The sequence below is a fragment of the Neopsephotus bourkii genome, unplaced genomic scaffold, assembly GCF_033783945.1.
Source record: "Neopsephotus bourkii isolate Nb327-2 ecotype Australia unplaced genomic scaffold, CSIRO-AGI_Nbou_v1 NB_663, whole genome shotgun sequence".
NCBI lineage: Eukaryota > Metazoa > Chordata > Aves > Psittaciformes > Psittacidae > Neopsephotus > Neopsephotus bourkii.
Genome location: NW_026901162.1, coordinates 2,332,462 through 2,350,575, shown reverse-complemented (window position 1 = coordinate 2,350,575; position 18,114 = coordinate 2,332,462). Strand labels below are relative to the sequence as shown.

The window sequence follows — 18,114 nt, the reverse complement described above, 5'->3', positions numbered from 1 at the left end:
TTGGAGTAATTCATGTACATAAATTACTTTGGGATCTATTTTTTTTCAGGAGGGACAGAAGTTTCTAATATACTGACAGTAGCAAAAGAAATTCCAGTAGCAACCCAAGGTGGTTTTGGTTTTTTGTTGTTTTTTTTTTTTTTGTTACAGCTAGACTATTTGAATGTCTTGGTGGCATCACAGAATGTCTTACTTGTCTATGTTGCTGTCTTAAATGGCAGAAATGTCTATAGAAAGCTTATCTATTTTTCAGATATTTATTTCTGAAGTCTTGTGTGCATGGTTGAACCACTTTGGTCAAAACGTAACTGGTACTATTCATGTCAGAGTCTTCCTTAATACATAGAGTACTAGTTCTTACCCTGGGGATCATGGTCACAAGGTGTTGTGCAAATGCTTTAGTTGTTCACACAGTAATTAAATCACACATAAAATCAACCCTGGAATAGGAGGAATTGGCAGTAGTTCTGGTTTAAAGAGACTGTTGTTCCTCTAAACAGCTGCTGGTTTGTCAGAATACTGCAGTATACATTGTTCTTGAAGTTAACCATTTTTGCCATGCTTTTATGTGCATTTATTGAATACAGAGATAGAAAGTGTCTAGCTTTACAAGGCCTAGCTGCAAAAAGACTCAGAACTGATAGCACTGTGCTATATAGTACATGAGAATAAATACCTCAGGCCTTGTTGTTTTGTCGGTGGGTATCAGTGGTTGTTTAAGGACTGAACAGAAGCTTTTGAATTTGTTATAACATTTTAAATTAAATGTCTTTTTCTTTTTTTTTTCCTTCAGGGACGAAACCCCTTTTTTCTGGAGCCAGCAATAATTATAACAGTTACTGATGGAAGTAAATTAACTACTACTAGCGGGATACAGGAAGAGGTAAGATCTGACTTCTGTTTACAGTGGTGTGTACTAAACCTTGTGTTAGAATACTGTGTACAGTAGGAGCATAAATGACTCTTAAAGAGTATGCTCATTAATAGCTTAAACTTGCATGTTTTTTCCATTTTACTTGAGGTGATTTTATGAAGCACTACAAAAATCTGAATAGCTCTTTTTCCTTATCACATATTACAGAAACATGTAGTACAACTGTTGGTCCACTTAGTAGGCTGGCTTCGCTATTTCTGTCCAGAGAGTTCATGCTTTTCTACCTGACAGACAGAAGAAATGGATTTCTATAAAGCTTGTATGTCTTTAGCTGGTCTAGATATAAGCTCTTTATGTGCAGACCCAAGTTAATGTAGTGCTTTCCCAAAGGATGTGGTCAGTAGGGAGTGTATAAAATATGTGGTTGTTTCACACTGGGCTCTTAAAGTGATTATAATAAAATTGGTAGTGTCCTTATCCAAGACAGGAGCTGAATAAATATTTCTCAAATTAAGTCTGTAGATCAGTTTAAAACAGTAGATCTTAACATACTGGAGTGAGTACCTGCTCAGACATCTTGCAGATTTGGAGCTGTAGAAAATGTTGAGGCACTGAACTATTTTATCTTACTGGCTGTTTTGAATTCTTTCCTTAAAAAGATGAAAGAGGTTACTAGGAGGGGGGTTGGGCTGGCCAGCTCAGTACCCATTCCATGCAGTAGTCAGAAAAAACAAACAACAATAAATCCCTAAGATCATTCCCTTTTCAGGGAAAAGGTTAATATCCAAAAGTCTGTCCTAAAGCTAAAGAGGAGGATCCAGACTTTTCCATGTGATACAATGTTTGATAGTAGTCATATATTACTTACTCAAATTTTTCCTAATACTCTCTTATATCACATTATTACAGCATTTACAGAAGTTATTTGTATGAAAAGTGTTATTTGGATGCTTTTGTATTGTCTGACTTAGAGGAAGAAAGTTGAATGGCAACATAATTCTATATGGGCTACTAACAAATAGCCATAGCCAGTAACTGAAAGGGAATGCTTGGATATGTGATACCAAGTGGGATGTCTGTATAAGACTTTACTTTCATCATATGTTTTTACCCACTAAGCTTTTTCCAGTTTACTCCAGTGAATGATGTGGTGTGATCCAAAATACTGAGTAGAATAGCAGCCTCATATTTATGGTGGTTGTCAGTGAGCTACTGTTAATTAAACAGAGGGATAGTGTGACACTTTTAGAGTCTTTTACAATATTTAGTGCTGTTACCGGTAGAATACTGTTTTGGCTTTTTAAGAGCTAATTGGGTAGTGACATAGCTGTGTAAGTCCTTTCTTGAGGGAAGCAATTTGTCTGCTGTCAGGTGACATTGACATCCTGGAGTGAGAGACATGAAGATGCTCAGAGGGGTGAAGCAAATGACCTCTGAGTAGAGGCTGAGAACTGGGTTTGTTTAGCCTTTAGAAGAGAAGCCTGAGGGATGGGGGAAGGGGGAGTGTCTTACCACTACCTGCAACAACTTAGTGTAGGAGGGAGCCCAGCTTTACTTGGAGGTACACAGGGCTGAGATGAGACAGCTGCAAATTGTACCATAGGATATAAAGAAAAAAAATTAACTGTGTGGGTGATTGAACACTGGTATAGGTTGTCCAGTGCTTGTGAGATCTGTTATTAAAGATGCTCAAAACTGAGTTGGACAAGACCCTGAGCAATCAGAATACTGTGGACTGTATAACCTTCATGTGTCCCTTCTCATGTACACAGTTCAATGATTCTGCATTGTATTTCCTTTCCTCTTATTCATTTATTTGAAATGGTTTGGGTAAGAAAGCTCTATTCACTGTCATGAGCTCTTTGCTTACAGCAAGAGTCCTTATTTCTTACAGCAGCAAGTTATTTTGTGTTCCTTTGCCTTCAAATGTGGGTAGAACTTTCTCACCTTTGTCTTCCCAAGAAGACATTTTCTTATGGTTAGGCAACCATCTGGTCACACATTCACATCTTCAAATTGTTGCAGCTTATGCTGAGAAAATGGGTTTTCTGGAGGCTGCTTTTCATGGTTTAAGCCCAGCTGGTAACTCAGAACCATGCAGCCGCTTGCTCACTCCCCCCCTTCCCGCCTTCCTACCCCTGCTCCTGGAGGGATGGGGAGGAAAATCAAAAGAATGTAACTCCCAGGGGTTGAAATAAGAGCAGTCCTGTAACTAAGGTATAACACAAACCACTGCTGCTACCACCAATAATAATTAATGATAAGGGAAATAGCAGTGGAAGAGAATACGACTGCTCACCACCCACTGACTGATACCCAGCCCAACCGAGCCGTGATCTAGCCCTTCTGGGTAACTGCCCCCAGTTCTACATCCTGGGCATGACGTATTGTGATATGGAGTACTTCTTTGGCTAGTTTGAGTCGAGTGTCCTGTCTCTACTTCCTCTTGGCTTCCCCTCCTCCCTGGCAGAGTGTGAGACTCAGAAAGTCCTTGGTCAGACTAAAAATTACTGAGCAACAGCTAAAAGCATCGGTGTTATCAGCGCTGTTCCCAGGCTGAAAGTCAAAACCACAGCACCGCACCAGCTATTAGGAAGGAAAAAAATGACTGCTACTGCTGAACTTAGGACACTGCTTTAACCTACTAAACTTAGGCTTGGCTCATGAGTGGTCCTCGCTGACAAGTGTGTGCTACACTTGGAGTTTTAGTATCATGATTGTGACGGTGTGCCAAATCTGACACCTGCATGGTTTGATGATCAAACTGCATTCTGGAGAAGCAGATACTCTTACCTAATGATAGTGAACTAATGACTTCTTCATAAGTGAGCAAACTTTAAGGCATTTTCTTCTGGAGGAGCTGATAGTGACCACTGCTCTTCCTTCCTGCAAGACAAAATGCAAGTTTCTTTGGGTACTCTTCCATGTGTATTTACAAAGTATGTATTTCATACCCAGCAATAGATGTGGTTTTATTTGTTTTTTTTCTCTCTTGCCATAGCTGTACTGGTAGGAATGTCCTTAACAGTACCAAACAGCAGGGAAACAGAGAATCCAGAAGTGCTTCTGTCTTTCAGGGATGATCATCTACTTTTGTCAACATGTGTCCTATTGATCAGGATCTTATTTGGTGTAGCTTGAGTGTCCTTTACAGTTACCTCTGAAGTTGGACATGCAGAAACTGATACAGTAAACCACCCTGGAGGTACAGAAGTCTGATGTTGCTCTTCTGCTCAATAACAAAGCTTTTCAGTCACTTTGAAATGTGTCTTCTATTCTTCGGGTTTGACTTTGGAGAGGCTTTTCAGAGTCAGTGTTGGAGGTGATCATATCCCACTGGCTATAACAAGTTTTTACTTCCTATGTAAAAGTTCTTATGCACTAAAGCAGTATATTTTTAGTTCTTTTAAAACTTATGTACAGGAGAACTGACAGAACATTGGTTTTGTACCATGTGAAGCCAGCGTGGAACCTGGAGGCAACTTTTCTCAACGCTTTGTCACTCAGATGGACATTTGTATTCTTACCAATGAAATCAGCTTTATTACTGTGTGAACGCTGTCATTTGTCCTAGAGTGAAGCATTCAAGCCTTTCATTTGTGGAATTTTATATGGGTTTTGCAGATAAAGAGCCTTACCCATTCAGCACTACTTTGTCTCTCTCTCATGGATGTAGTTCCTCAAGTTTGAAGATGGAAATGATGCAGTCTATGGAATTGTCATCTCCACTAGCACATGTTAGTAGGATTTTCAGGCCTGTCCTGTCTGGCACTGACTCCAAATGCACCAGTGCCAACACACTGAAGAGTGCTAGTGCCGGTTTTACATTCAGTGTGGTATGTAGACCAGATTCTTCCTTGGATTCCCTTGTCCCAGTCATAACTTGAGGAAGAGATGAGCTCATTCTGTTGGAGTACCATCATTAATTATTGGTCTTATGCTAGGAATTCCTCTCAGAGTGGCTTTCGCTTCTGGTCTGATCCCTCAAATTTAGTCTTAGCCCTTTCCCGATCTTTCTTTTAACAAGTGTTTAATTGCTTTAGGGGATTTCTCTTTATTCCTCTTTGTTATGAAATAAAATGTCATACTTAATGTTTTGCAGCTGCTGAGCTATGTTTCTTTATCTTCCTTCTACATGCCATCTGTTTTAAAAGGAAGCATTAAACTATGGTTTGCAAGGCTAACTTGGTTATTGAGTTACTGATACATTCTGATGAATGGTCATGCAAATAAAAAGCATGGGCAATGCCGTTTGGCATCTCTATGTTGCCACTCTTCTGATCTTCCAGTTATGGGAGGTTCTTACAGGAGGAATCAGTGATTTTCTTGACTCCCCAGAACTCTTTGACATTGTCACATTGATTCTTCCCAGAGTTGGTCATCTAATATCCCTGCTGTAATAACTGACAAGTGGCAAGGTCCTGCTTACTTTCAAGAGTAACCAGGAACTGTAAATACTCCATATTTTTAATCATCGATCCTCCAGATAAATATCTTGATTTCTAAACAAAATCTGCAAGAAATGTGTAGCAGCTCTTATTAGAGAGCTATATGTTCTTGTCCTTCCTTATCCATGTTATTCCTGTAAGCAGCAGTTGCTATGATCACATCATTTGGCACTGGGCCCCAGAGCTTGTGACATGAATTCTATGTAACTGTCAGCTCACTGTGCGCTTGCTCATGGTTAACGCTAGTATCAGAATGGCCAAGTATAGCGTATCATTAACATGGTGTGTCAGATGACCTAGTGTGCCTCTGTGATCTGAAGTTATTTCCTGTGGAAGAAAAAACTGGCTTTCTATGTTAACAACTGCATACAATTGGATGGAAAGATAGGAAAATAAAACAGTGTTAACTGTAAGTAGAGTTAGTCAGTCTCTCAAAGGTTTGTTTTCTCAGCTGGGCTTGAATCTTGTTGCTATCCTTAGTCCTTCAGAATGAAATGCTGCATTTGTTTGGAATGTTAGATGTGTCTTTTTATGTGTGCCAGAAAAGCCTTCAAATAAAGTTACTTGTAGATATTTCTGTTTTCTTTTTACTATTTTAGAAAAAGAAAGTCAACTTAGAGGAGTTGACTCTGTGGATATTTTTGAGTGCTTAAGTGTGTAAACCTTTTACGACATTTCCTAAGGTAGACCTGCCTGTAGTTACCTGAGTACTAAACCGTAAGCAGTGCTAGTGCTGCCCATTGTAATGTGTAAGCCCATATGTGCAGTCATTGCCAGAATAGCTGTTCTCTTTCACCAACTACCGTGCCACTGCAGAGTTCTCCTAATGCTTGCCTAGCTTTTATTCAATCTAGGGTCTATAGGGTTCTCTGGTTTTTGAGGATTTCAAGCTGTGCTGCTGTTTACGATTGCATAAATGTATGTAGTAGAATGTACTCAGAATAAGCAGAAGGCCTGCTCACCAATAATAGGGTTCCTTAAGATCTCTCCAGTAGTTGTCCTCCAATCACTCTTGGTTCATTTTAGTGGATTTAAAGGCAGGGAAGAGGGTCATAAGGCACACACTGCTCTTACTGTAGCATTATGGCATTTGGGAATGCTAGGGTTTGTGTATGTTCCTACAAGCTAGTGTTGAGAAAAAACAACTGGTTTTCTAGTGCTAAGCTGGGAGGACGCTTGTGTGTGATTATACGGGTAACATGTTGAAGACCATTGCTGGTAAATAACCTTACTTTAAATTGTTCAATCTGTCTTTTTCTCAATGACCAGGATGTGCATGCCTTCATATTGAAATATGCTTGGGGAAAGAGAAATTAAATGCAAGATGTACACGTCTAGGCTCATCTTATTTTCTGCTAGGTATCCAGTTGCTATAGTAATAAAATACCAATTAAAAGTAACTGGGGTTGAGAAAACCAAGTTACTAGTGTCTGTGAATAATGAGGCCTGGTTTGGATCTGTAACTTTTCCAGTAACATGGATGTTAAATTTAACTGGAATGAAACTGCAGCAAAGAAAGTGAGGACATTTGAGTGGATTCTGATGGCTTTGCATGTCATCGTACAGTTTCTGATAGTACATAATACAGTGGCCTGCTCTTGAGTACTGTTTGGTTTCTGGGTTCTCTCAGTATAGCAAGCTGAGTCAGAGAAAGGTTTAGATAGAGATGAATTGAGCTTGGCAGGGTCCAATTTCATACTTTGTATATAAATATATATATTTTAAAATAATGCATATATACTGCCTGAAGAAAAGAGTGCTGTTATATAGGCATGTTTTGCAGATACAGTGTACTCTTCAGAGCTAGTAAATCTCTGTTTGGTCAGATCTCAATAGGAAAGCTTGGTGAATAGTGTTCCTTGATAATAGCCCCAAGTGTGAGGATGGTGTAGTGCTTGCAGTTGAGTCCTCTTACAGCCAGCTTTCTAGGCTGTTTACTAAGTGGCTATTATTCTAACTGAATTCCCTTTGCTAGGCAGGCATTGTTGGATTTTTTGTGTGAAAAGTGGAAACGCATGTGAATCAGTAATAAACCAAAAGTGTCCTGATTCTTGCCCACATATTAGGAGAGTGGGTTTGTCATGTTTGTTGTGGCTTTGAGATTGTATCAGTCGTTTCTTTTTCAAACATGAAGAGACATTTTTCCTAATATGAGATGTTTTCAGTTGTGTAAATAGTAATAGGTGAGGTTTCCAGTTTGGAAATTAGGTTTAAAGCTTTCAAGTTAATCTCTCAGAAACAAGCCAGCAAGGGCTGGAGCACTGCTCCTATGAAGAAAGGCTGAAAGACCTGGGGACGTTCGGAAGTAAAGATTCCGAGGAGACCCTAGAGCAGCCTGCTAGTACCTAAAGGGGCTGACCAGGGATCTGGAGAGATAATTTTTAGAAGGACATATAGGGATAGGACAAGGGAAAATAGCTTTAAACTCACAGAGGGTAGAGTGAGATTAGCTCTTCAGTATGAGGGTAGGGAGGCACTGGAACCCAGAGAAGCTGTGGTTGCCCCATCTCTGGCAGTGTTCAAGGCCAGGTTGGATGGGGCTCTAAGCAACTCGGTCTACTGTAAGGTGTCCCTGCTAATGGCAGGGAGCTGGAACTAAATGTCTTTAAGTCCCTTCCAACCCAAACCATTCTATGAAAACATTTTCAACAGCTTGTTGTAAACTCCTTAACTAACTACTGCGAAGTAAAAGTGAAGGCCAACTTCTTGGCTGCTTTTGTGGACTTGCATCAGGTTTTGGACAGGCTAATAGTTTCCTTTGCTAACATTGAGTTGACATAGAGAATTGGAATTTTTTGAGTGCTGCATGAGAATGAAAATGTTTGAGGAAGCATTGAGTCTGCTTCAGTTTCTGGGCTTGACACTTGTATTCTGGTTCTTAGCATGAGTCATGGCTAAAGTGCTCCAGGTGAAATTTTGCCTATACTGACAGTAGTATCATCAGCCAGGGATCTATCACATATTCTGAGACAATATTTGCTTGGTATAAGTCTAGTCTATTTGTTGAGGGCTTCTGTAGTTGAATGTTTTGATAAGCTTGCTTTCTCCCACTAGCCTGTGTGAGGTATCTGGATGCAAAAAGAGAAGGTAGAGTTTTCCAAATGCCTTGTGCTGTCTCATAGAAGCTAAAGCGTTGAATTTTTTTTTTTTTTTAAATTTGTTTCAGTTAACTACTTATAAACCAGCCACTAACCCTGGGAATTTTAAATATACTCTTAGTCTCTTTGGCTTTTGGCTGTTAGTGGTTAATAAATAATATCCTTTCAGTTGCTGTATCTTTAGTAATCTGTATCTTGAAGTCTGAAACTTGAATCTCTTTAGTGTCTCTTCTATGAATTGAAGCAAAAAGAAATGCTCCCATGTATTATATGTCCCTGGATGGTAGCTTCACTATTTTGAACTAAAACTTCTGTGCAGCTCTTTCCAGACAAAGACAGCACAATGGCACATGTCAAACAATTCTTCCTTGTATGGGTAGCCTTTTCTACTGTTACCTATTATCTATAAGTGAGACCTCATTTTGCATTTCAGAGTTGATTTTAATCTGTGCTTTTATCTAAAAGACAGGCATGAGTTCAGTTATGGGATATAGTCAAGTTATGTAAAATCTCTGCCTTTTGATTCCTTAATATAACTACTGCATTAGTTCACTTGTTGGAGCTCAGTTCTTTGGAGTAGGACATCCTGGCAGCTAGATTGGTGGGGTTTTTCTGGGTTGTTTGTTGTTTGTTTTTTTTTTTGAGCAACTACACCTAAGTTGTACTTCTTCCACAGGAGTCTTAGTTTAACATTACCTTTTCATTCAGGTGTGCTTTTTATCTTGGCGAATCAAGGAAAAGACTGAGCCGAGAATGGGCCTGTTCTGCAGAATACTGAAAAAAAGAATTCTGCAGTGAAGCAGTTCTTAGTGCTGAAATTCTAAAGAAAATATTCTGTCCATTCTGAAGTTTAGATCAGGTTTAAGAAGTGGTTGTTCCCACTCAGTCTGTAACTCTCAACTTCGTGCATTACTTGGCCTTGAAATGTTTGAAGTGTTGATTAAAATACAGTACCTGAATCAAATTATAAGTGTCTGTGGAGAGGTTATAAATATGTTTGTATTGAGTGAATTGCCATCACTATGTAACCTGATTTTTTTTTTAAGCATTATATTCACAGATTTAAATTAATTTTCAGCTCCATTTACCCCTCAATTCCCCTCTACCTGGAAGTGAGTTGACTAAGGAACCCTTTCGATGGGATCAGAGGTTATTTGCTTTGGTTCTCCGTTTGCCTGGTATTACAGCACCAGAATCAGAGCAGATGACAGGGGTACCGGTGGATGACTCTGCAATCACACCTATGTGTGAAGTCACAGGAGGTGGGTGCCCTGGTTTCCTTTGACAAGTCAGTACTTTTGTAAATGAAAATTAGTTCAATTTATTAAATTTATTAATCATGTACATGTTGTGGAATAAGTATTTCCAAGTTCTCATATTACTTGTAAAAACTCAGAACTCCAATATAATAAAATTAAAGACACTTACTGCATTAAAGCTACAGACAGTTTAATGTATCCTGCCTTGGAAGAATGGGAAATCTACTTTCCTTAGCTGTTTCTTAGAAGAGAAAACTTAATTTTTTCCAATACATCTTGGTATCACAATTAAAAATTGTAAAAATTGTTGTTTCTGCAGTACAGTTTTGCTAAATTCCTGTCATACTCTGATCCAAAGAAGCCAAAAGTGAAGGAAATGTGTTGGGTTGTTTTGGTTTTGCCCTCCTCTTTAGAACATGCAGAATGCAATGCAGAATTCCTGTAATGCAGATGTATAATAATTCTGCAAAATCAATACTTTTCTCTCCATCATAATTTATAACTGATATTCTTATTATATATCTTAATTATAATTTTAATTACAATCTTAATTATAATTTTAGAAATTATATTCCAGATAAAACTCAGGCATTTATTTTATAATTTGCTCGTGAAAGTTTTTGGTGTTATCAGCTACTAGAAACGTGACTTTTCTGATGTGTTGGAGAGCAAAGGAATTTAAAAAACATTCCAAAACAATTTCATTCTCCTGCTTTGTGATTGTCATGTCAGGCTATACTGATGGGGCTTTGACTGAAATTCCTAGACAGTTTAAGTGTTTATGTCTGTCACAAGGGGGAGCCCATTTTCCGTGAATGCAGCCAAGAATTGGAGCTGAAGTCATTGAGGGGCTAAAACCCGAACATTTCCGATGAGGTGCATGTAACCCTGTCACTGCTTCACTAGGCTGCCTTTCTGCTTAAAGACAAGAGTGTTTGGGAGAAGCTTTAAATGAATGATCTGTAGATAAATCAATGTGTATGGTGGGGTGAACAGTTTTAAATGATCCAAGTTAAAATTAGGGATAGAAACCATGGACAACTTCACTCTTGACTGTTTTATTCTAGGTCGATCATACTGTGTGTGCTCCCCAAGAATGCTGAATCAGTGTCTTGAGTCATTGGTGCAAAAAGTGCAAAGTGGAGTGGTAATAAATTTTGAAAAAGCTGGACCAGATCCCTCACCAATTGATGGTACTTGACATTTTTTACAGCGTGGTATCGAATGGCAGGGACGACTATCAATATAACTTAGTGAACTTCATGGAATAGTTGACAAAAGATAAAATGTTGTAATTTAAAAGACATTACTATAAAAAAGGACCTGTTCTGTCTATAAGGGTGTTGTACTTTATCAGAATTCTGGCTATAGGTGCTACACACTATGTAAAACCTCTACATTTGGTCGTGTTGCTCAGGTAGTCTTAAATGCAGTTCTTCATATCAAGGATAGTTTAATGGATTCGTGAATTTTAAGCAGTAGTTCCAGTTAGAAATGTGAAGAGCTTGATATGGAAATACTGTGGGTTTATGCACATATCCTTCTTTTTAATGTAGTAAAGGGGTTGCATTAAGAGTTAAAATAGCAAATATGACTGTAGAGCCTTCACTAACTTCTCATTCTAAATGGCTTCTAAGCTGTGTCTTAGGATGTTACTGTGAAGTGCTAGTGGTATATTTTTTATTATCCTGCTTTGCTGCAATAAAAAGTCTAGTAGTATTAGTCATATATCTTTTATTTTTGTATGCATGGAGATTTGAAGGTTGTCTGTTCATAATAATAGGAGGATAAAGAATATGGTTACTAAGAAGGGCTCCAGATAATTGGCTTTTTCAGCACTGATCCTGTAAACATTCAATGCTTATTTGATTTCTCGTAGTTTCTGGGTTTTTGCAGAAATGTTTACTGACAACTGTTTGCTATTCTTAGAAATAATATTAACTGCAGGAAGAGCTTCCCTGGGGGTAATATTTCTTAAACTTCACAGAAGTTATTTAGTATTCTTTCTGAGTTTTAACACTATTGTGACTCATAAAGCTTATTTCTTCTGTAGATGGGCAGGTGGATATATCTAGACCCTTTGGACCCCAACCTTGGCACAGCTGTCACAAACTTATTTATGTCAGACCCAACCCTAAAACTGGGGTTCCTATAGGTCATTGGCCTGTTCCTGAATCCTTTTGGCCAGATCAAAATTCTCCAACGCTGGTATGTACTGAAGTTAAAGCAAAGGATTGTGCACGGGGGAATATTTCATGATTTCCTGTTAACTGATTTTTAAATGTTAAGAGATGTGCTTAATTTTAGCAACTGTAAAAACAGTGTGACCCAAGAAGGAATGACACTTTTGAACCAGTTTTGCAGTTCAGTTGGATAAATTACTGATGAGAAAATAATATTACAGGGTTTCCTTTTAGTAACTTTGAAGCATTGAGAAACTGCCCATACAGATTTGTCAACTTAGTACATGCCCGCAGTGATTCTGTTTGGACTCTGTTAAAATATCAAACCAGAAATATGGTGGCCCTTTGATAATAGCCTATCAAATTCTATTGCCTTGCAGACGGTACTAAGAGAAGGCAGTATTATCTTCCCAATTTCAAATCCCTGTGGTAGCTTTGTCTTCATTCTAGCAGTTGAATGCAATTTTATCTGCTGTTGTGCAGTGTAGTTACACCTTCAATTTATCCCAAGTGGAGAAACTCATCTTTTTTTTTTTTTTTTTAAATACTGCTCACAGAATTAATTTTACTTGCATTTTTTATAAAAATGTAGGCCACTGTCTTTTCTTTGGTCTGAGAGCTAATCATTAGTATGTTTTTTTGTATTTCTGCTAATCATTGAAGTCGAAATAATGCAGTTGTATAATTGTTCCCTATATTTTATGACAATTTGTATCAAATATTTTAGGTTTTTTTGATCTGAAATTAGTGTGCTGGCTAGCAAACTGATTGGACTTTTAGTACATTTTTTCATCTTCTTTGTTTAAAAAAAATATGAAGTTCTTTGAAATAATATTGTTGAGGATTGATACAAGTATGAAATTTTAGTCATATTTGCAAGTTTGATATTGCTGGTGTCTGTGGCCACATTCATTGAAGGATGTGGATGCCTTCCTGAACTGTAAGTTAGCATATATGAATAAAATTAAATCTTCTGTAGTAATTTAAAAAACAAAATGTCATTGTTTACTAGATACTAACAAGTTGCTCTGTATGAAAACTGTCCCTTGTGCTCCTTGTAATCACTGTCAGTGGCATATCTGCCTCCATTCACTGTAGAGTCAGTACAGTTTGCCTACTGCTGCAGATTTTGATCGAGATTGTTAAAACAGATCTTGCCAAGTGAAGAGCTGTTGAACTCAATCTGCTAAAAACATGAGGTTGACTTTGTGAGAAGATGAGAAAAAAATTCTTCTGTCAGTTTCAGACTGTATAGCTCCCATAACTGCATAAAGCACTGGATTATTGCATATGCATCTAAATTCCTGTTGACATCAATTAAAATTCCACATTTGAACCTTCCTTATGCAATGTTGGGGCGCTAAGTTTGCTGATAGTGTTGCAATACTTCTATTTCCTTAGTGTTCTGAAAATACAGTGTTAAAATTTAGCATATGTTGTAACTCTTGTCTACTTAAGAGTCTGTAGTTAGGTATTTTTTATTTCCTGCCTGTTATCTGATCCACAGTACAGTTTCTCAAACAGAGCTACCCCAGCAACTGTTTTGTGAACTGTAGGTAATGATACTTTCAAGTATCATTGGGAGATTAACATGTAAAATGGCTGCTCCCATTGCTCTGAGGAGCAGTTGTTCTGTCCAGCCAAGAGTTATTTGACTTCTCAAGTCTTAGCACTGAACTTCTTATGCAGCTTTTTTTTATTCCTAGTGTAACTGCTTCATGGCTTGGTCAAAAACTCCAACACAACTATTTACTGCAGGCATCTTCTTTGAAGAGAATTGCAGTTCCTGCAGTTGGTTTGGCCTCCTGTTTTGTATGCACTTGGACAGTACACCTTCTCAGAGTGGAGACACTCAAGGCAAGACCAACTTTATGGGCAGATAACATTTGGGTGGCCTATCCTAAAAGGAAGAGGCTGGATCTTGTAGACGTAGAAAAATTACTTTCCAGGTGAGGTGATAGGAAGGTCCAAGAAACCCTGTGTTTCCTTAGTTGATCTTACGTATTTATTAGCCACCTTCTTGTAAAGAGAATAAATGGAAGGAGCCTTCCCAATTGAGCTCCTCCCCAGATTCTAGTGGCATTGAAGGAGGCTCAGGGTAAGTATAAGAGCTTACATTCCTGTCCTGAAAAACATTCAGTAGAAGATGTACAGCTCCAACCATCATCACGCAAGAAACCAGCTTTCTCTTTCAGCTAAAGAAATTTCAACTGTTGTTAACTTATACTTGAAATTTGAAGTACAGAGGTCTTTTTCCTTTGATTAATAAAAAGGTGAAAATCCAAGCACTTAAATTGCTTGAATTGAAATACTTTTTCACAGGCTTAGTTAAAATGCAAGTTCTTCTAAAGCCTGGTTGTTGGTTTTTTTCTAAGTTCATGCTGCTGTTGATCGTTAGAATTCAGTTTGAATTTTATAACTGTTAAATTTGCCAAGAAGGAAAAGTGCTGGAGGAAGTCAGCAGATGCAGAAGTACAGTGCCTGCTTCTGTCGGAATAAAAATGGGCACGCCCCAGAGAAGCATTGAAGAGGTTTTTTGTGTTTGTTTTTTTTTTGTTGTCCTCCCTGCAATTTAATTCCATTTGCAAAGTTTTTGTGTATATGCAAGAAGTTTTACCTCTGTACTCTGATGTTTTAGACTTACCAGATAAAATAACTGATGCTTATATAGAAAATAAGATTTCTTTAGATTTTGAGACAGTGCTAACATCATAAATGAATTGCTTAGGACTCATTAACAATACGTATGAATCCTGTATTGAATTAGGCTCCTTAAATATGACTGTTTTCAGAGAACATGTATTGCTTAAGTTGTCATAGCACCATCGTATTTTAATCGCTGTGCAGACTTATTAACAGTGGAATGCTTATGTTTAGCCACCTCGCACATCTCATCCTGTGGTGAAATTTTCCTGTACTGACTGTGAGCCGATGGTAATTGACAAACTGCCTTTTGATAAATACGAGTTAGAACCTTCACCACTGACCCAGTTTATCTTGGAAAGAAAATCCCCTCAGACCTGCTGGCAGGCAAGTAGAGTGCATGGTGAACTGAAGTTATTTATAAAATGTTGTTTTTCATAGACTTTATTCTGTAATTAAAATAGGATGTAAAATTTCAGCACATACAACATAATGTGGGGTTTTTTTATTTACATACAACATAATGTTTTTTATTGCAGGTATATGTGAGCAATAGTGCAAAATACAGTGAACTTGGTCATCCTTTTGGGTACTTGAAAGCTAGTACAGCGCTGAACTGTGTGAATTTATTTGTGATGCCTTACAATTATCCAGTCCTCCTTCCACTGCTAGGTAAAGACAACTTCATAATAGTTTTCTTAGGTGGTAGGCAATTGAAAAATTGATCTCATCTAAGCAGATTACTGCAACTAATGGCAGTATTAATCACACACCTGTAGAAAGGTAGCATGTTGAGCAATGTCATCAGTAACTTGTTTCACTTGTCACCAATTGATTACTCTGTGACTCAGACTCCGTGTGAGATGTTTTAATTAAAGTATGCTTTGGTCTCACTTCTTTCATTATTTTAGGAGCTATTTTTCCCCATCAGTCTGTCTCAATTACAAATTTGTTTTGATAAATAATTTATTAAGTTCATCCTTTGGCTTTTTTTTTAACTTGTGTGTGTATATACTTAGTCATGTACGTGTTAAAATATATACGTTAACTTCAGCATTGAAGAATTTGTTTCTTTGAGAGTTTCTTTTATTAGAAAAAATGATGCAATGCTGCTTAGACATGTCTTTCATTTTGTCTCTTCTTTTTATAACCATCAGATGACTTGTTTAAAGTACACAAGGCAAAGCCTACATTGAAATGGCGACAGTCATTTGAAAGCTATTTGAAGACAATGCCTCCATATTATCTTGGGGTAAGATGACTTACTGTGTTAGAACTTCTATTTTATCATGTAACTGTAGTTATCTTTTTACTATGGGTATATTCCCTATTTAAAGTAGAATATCTATTAATAAAGAATAGCTAGACTTTGTGCATAATGATACTTGCTGTTTTAACTGGAGTCCTGTGGAAGTCTTGAGACTTGAACATTATGACAGTTTCATCAGCTGTGACTCATATATAAATTATATTTCTGTTAATTGATTCTATATGAATGGAGCAGTGCTTTAAAACAACAAAAAATGCTTCCGCGAAGGTCTTTGGTTTTCTGACTTTGAGGACCTCATGTTCTATTTGCAATGAATACATTAGTTGACGTATACAACACTTGAAAAGTTAAATATGACTGTACAATATATTCATGTTTCAGCCTTTGAAGAAAGCTGTGAGAATGATGGGAGCACCAAACCTTATAGCTGACAATGTGGAATACGGACTTAGTTACAGTGTCATTTCCTATCTCAAAAAGTTGAGTCAGCAGGTAATGTTAAAGCAGAAGAGCAGTAAAAGCTTATTCTAATATCAGGATGATCTTAAAATACTCAAATTCAGTGGCTTTGAAGGAAGAAAGAGCAGAAATATCAAGTTAATAACTTCCCATAAGCAGTTAGCAAAAAAGCATTTTGGTTTTCAGAATTGAAGGAAAGCTTAACATTTAAATAGACCATGTCTGGACTATGAAGATATAGATATGGAGGTACAAACTGAGAATGGTTTGGGGTTTTTTTAAATAATATGTTTTAGGAGCATTTTTACTTGTAGAGATGGTAACATATTTTTGTCCAAAAGAAAACATGTTGTCTTTGATGTTAAAGATGTCATAGTATTTTTTCAGAAAATACATATTTGTACTTTGTGCATCAGAATCAGAAAATGTCTTTTCTTTGGCTTGTAAAATGAAATGGAAAGTGTTCAGTAAATACAAGCTGACAAAATTCAGAATCTCAAATAAGGATACAGATGTAGAAGCGGCAAGTGACCTTTTGAAATTGTTGACTGTGTTCACAGTAGTGCCCTTATCTTTGATAAATCTCCTGCACCAGCAAAAGCATTTCTGCCCTGCTACCTCTGCTTTTATTTTGTTGAAGCTTTCTCATTCAAAATAATAAAATGATGCAGTAGGCTTGAAACTTCAAGAAACAGCAGTGCAAATACTCGTAACTTAGCTAATGAGTTCTTATGGACCAGCTTTTTCTTAAAACATTAACATAGATGATTATTGGTGGAAGCAAACCTCTTGAAGTTTACAGTATATCCTGTTAAATCGTAATCGTACTGCTCAGTATTCTGTGAACTGATCTCTCAATTTAGGCATCTTAGACTCCTATAATGTAATAGCATGCACTGCAAATTGTACCTAAAGTTTTCTAACTTCTGAAAGGCACTGCCAGTAGTACTCAGCATTCTTAAAAAGTAAAAATTCAGGTTTTGATTAGTCTGTAAATTTATGTGCATCTGCAAAACCGACATTGGCAGGTGTATTGCTAAATTACTTTTGGTTCTTTGTTCAACTGTATTTTGCCAAAAAATCTGGCATTTATGAACATGTTTGATTTTGGTACAAATCTGACATAATATTTGGGGATAGATCTGTGTAATCAAACAGAATTGGGTATTATTGTGCATTTATTTATTAATGTTATGTCTATTCATATTGTGGTTTTAAAAAGGTGATTCCATTGTGTGACTGATCGCAACTATAGTTGTGGGAGAATCAGTCTTTTGAGAGTTACAGTGTTTAGCTGTTATTGTAGAAAAATCTATTAGAGTACACAGAGAGATTTGCAGAGCATTACTAGTCAAATTACGGCATTTTATGAAAATAAAAGCATTGCATGCATATTGGTGCTTAGATACCATAAAGGGCAGCAGAGGAGAAATATGCAGAAGACCTAGGCACAAACTGTTCACTATATTTAAAATTGTAGTAAGCATTAAGTGGTATGTATTAAGCACTCCTTAAGCACTCATCCTGGTTATGGTCGTCATAGTTTATTAGCACATTGTTGAATCTTCTAGGTAGGAATTTAAAATGAATAAGTCTGACTAATCCTTTTAAGAGCATATTGTCAATTTTATTTATTTATTTATTTCAAATTAAGGCCAAAATAGAGTCCGATAGAGTCATTGGCTCTGTAGGCAAAAAGGTAGCGCAAGAGACTGGAATTAAGGTCAGAAGCAGATCACACAACCTGTCTATGGCACATAGGAACGATTTTCAACATCTGCTACAGGGGATTACTGGGGAAATTCCTCATAGACCTCTAGACCTCAATATGAAGGAGTATGCTGGGTTCCAAATAGCTTTGCTGAATAAGGTAAGCACCA

The 18,114-nt window shown here is 37.3% G+C and overlaps 1 protein-coding gene across 5 annotated transcripts in view; it reads left to right on the top strand.

Annotated features, from left to right (window-relative positions):
* Window positions 1-18,114, top strand: part of INTS6 (integrator complex subunit 6) — a 51,792-nt gene that overhangs the window by 19,796 nt on the left and 13,882 nt on the right. For 4 of the 5 annotated variants that reach the window (XM_061353133.1, XM_061353131.1, XM_061353132.1 and 1 more), the window contains 9 exons: window positions 794-883; window positions 9,499-9,682; window positions 10,747-10,872; window positions 11,733-11,887; window positions 14,740-14,892; window positions 15,045-15,177; window positions 15,663-15,757; window positions 16,157-16,267; window positions 17,889-18,104. In XM_061353133.1, coding sequence (XP_061209117.1) covers window positions 794-883; window positions 9,499-9,682; window positions 10,747-10,872; window positions 11,733-11,887; window positions 14,740-14,892; window positions 15,045-15,177; window positions 15,663-15,757; window positions 16,157-16,267; window positions 17,889-18,104 — 1,263 coding nt within the window. The remainder of the gene's footprint in view (window positions 1-793; window positions 884-9,498; window positions 9,683-10,746; window positions 10,873-11,732; window positions 11,888-14,739; window positions 14,893-15,044; window positions 15,178-15,662; window positions 15,758-16,156; window positions 16,268-17,888; window positions 18,105-18,114) is intronic. The other variant, XM_061353134.1, reaches the window with a different exon arrangement.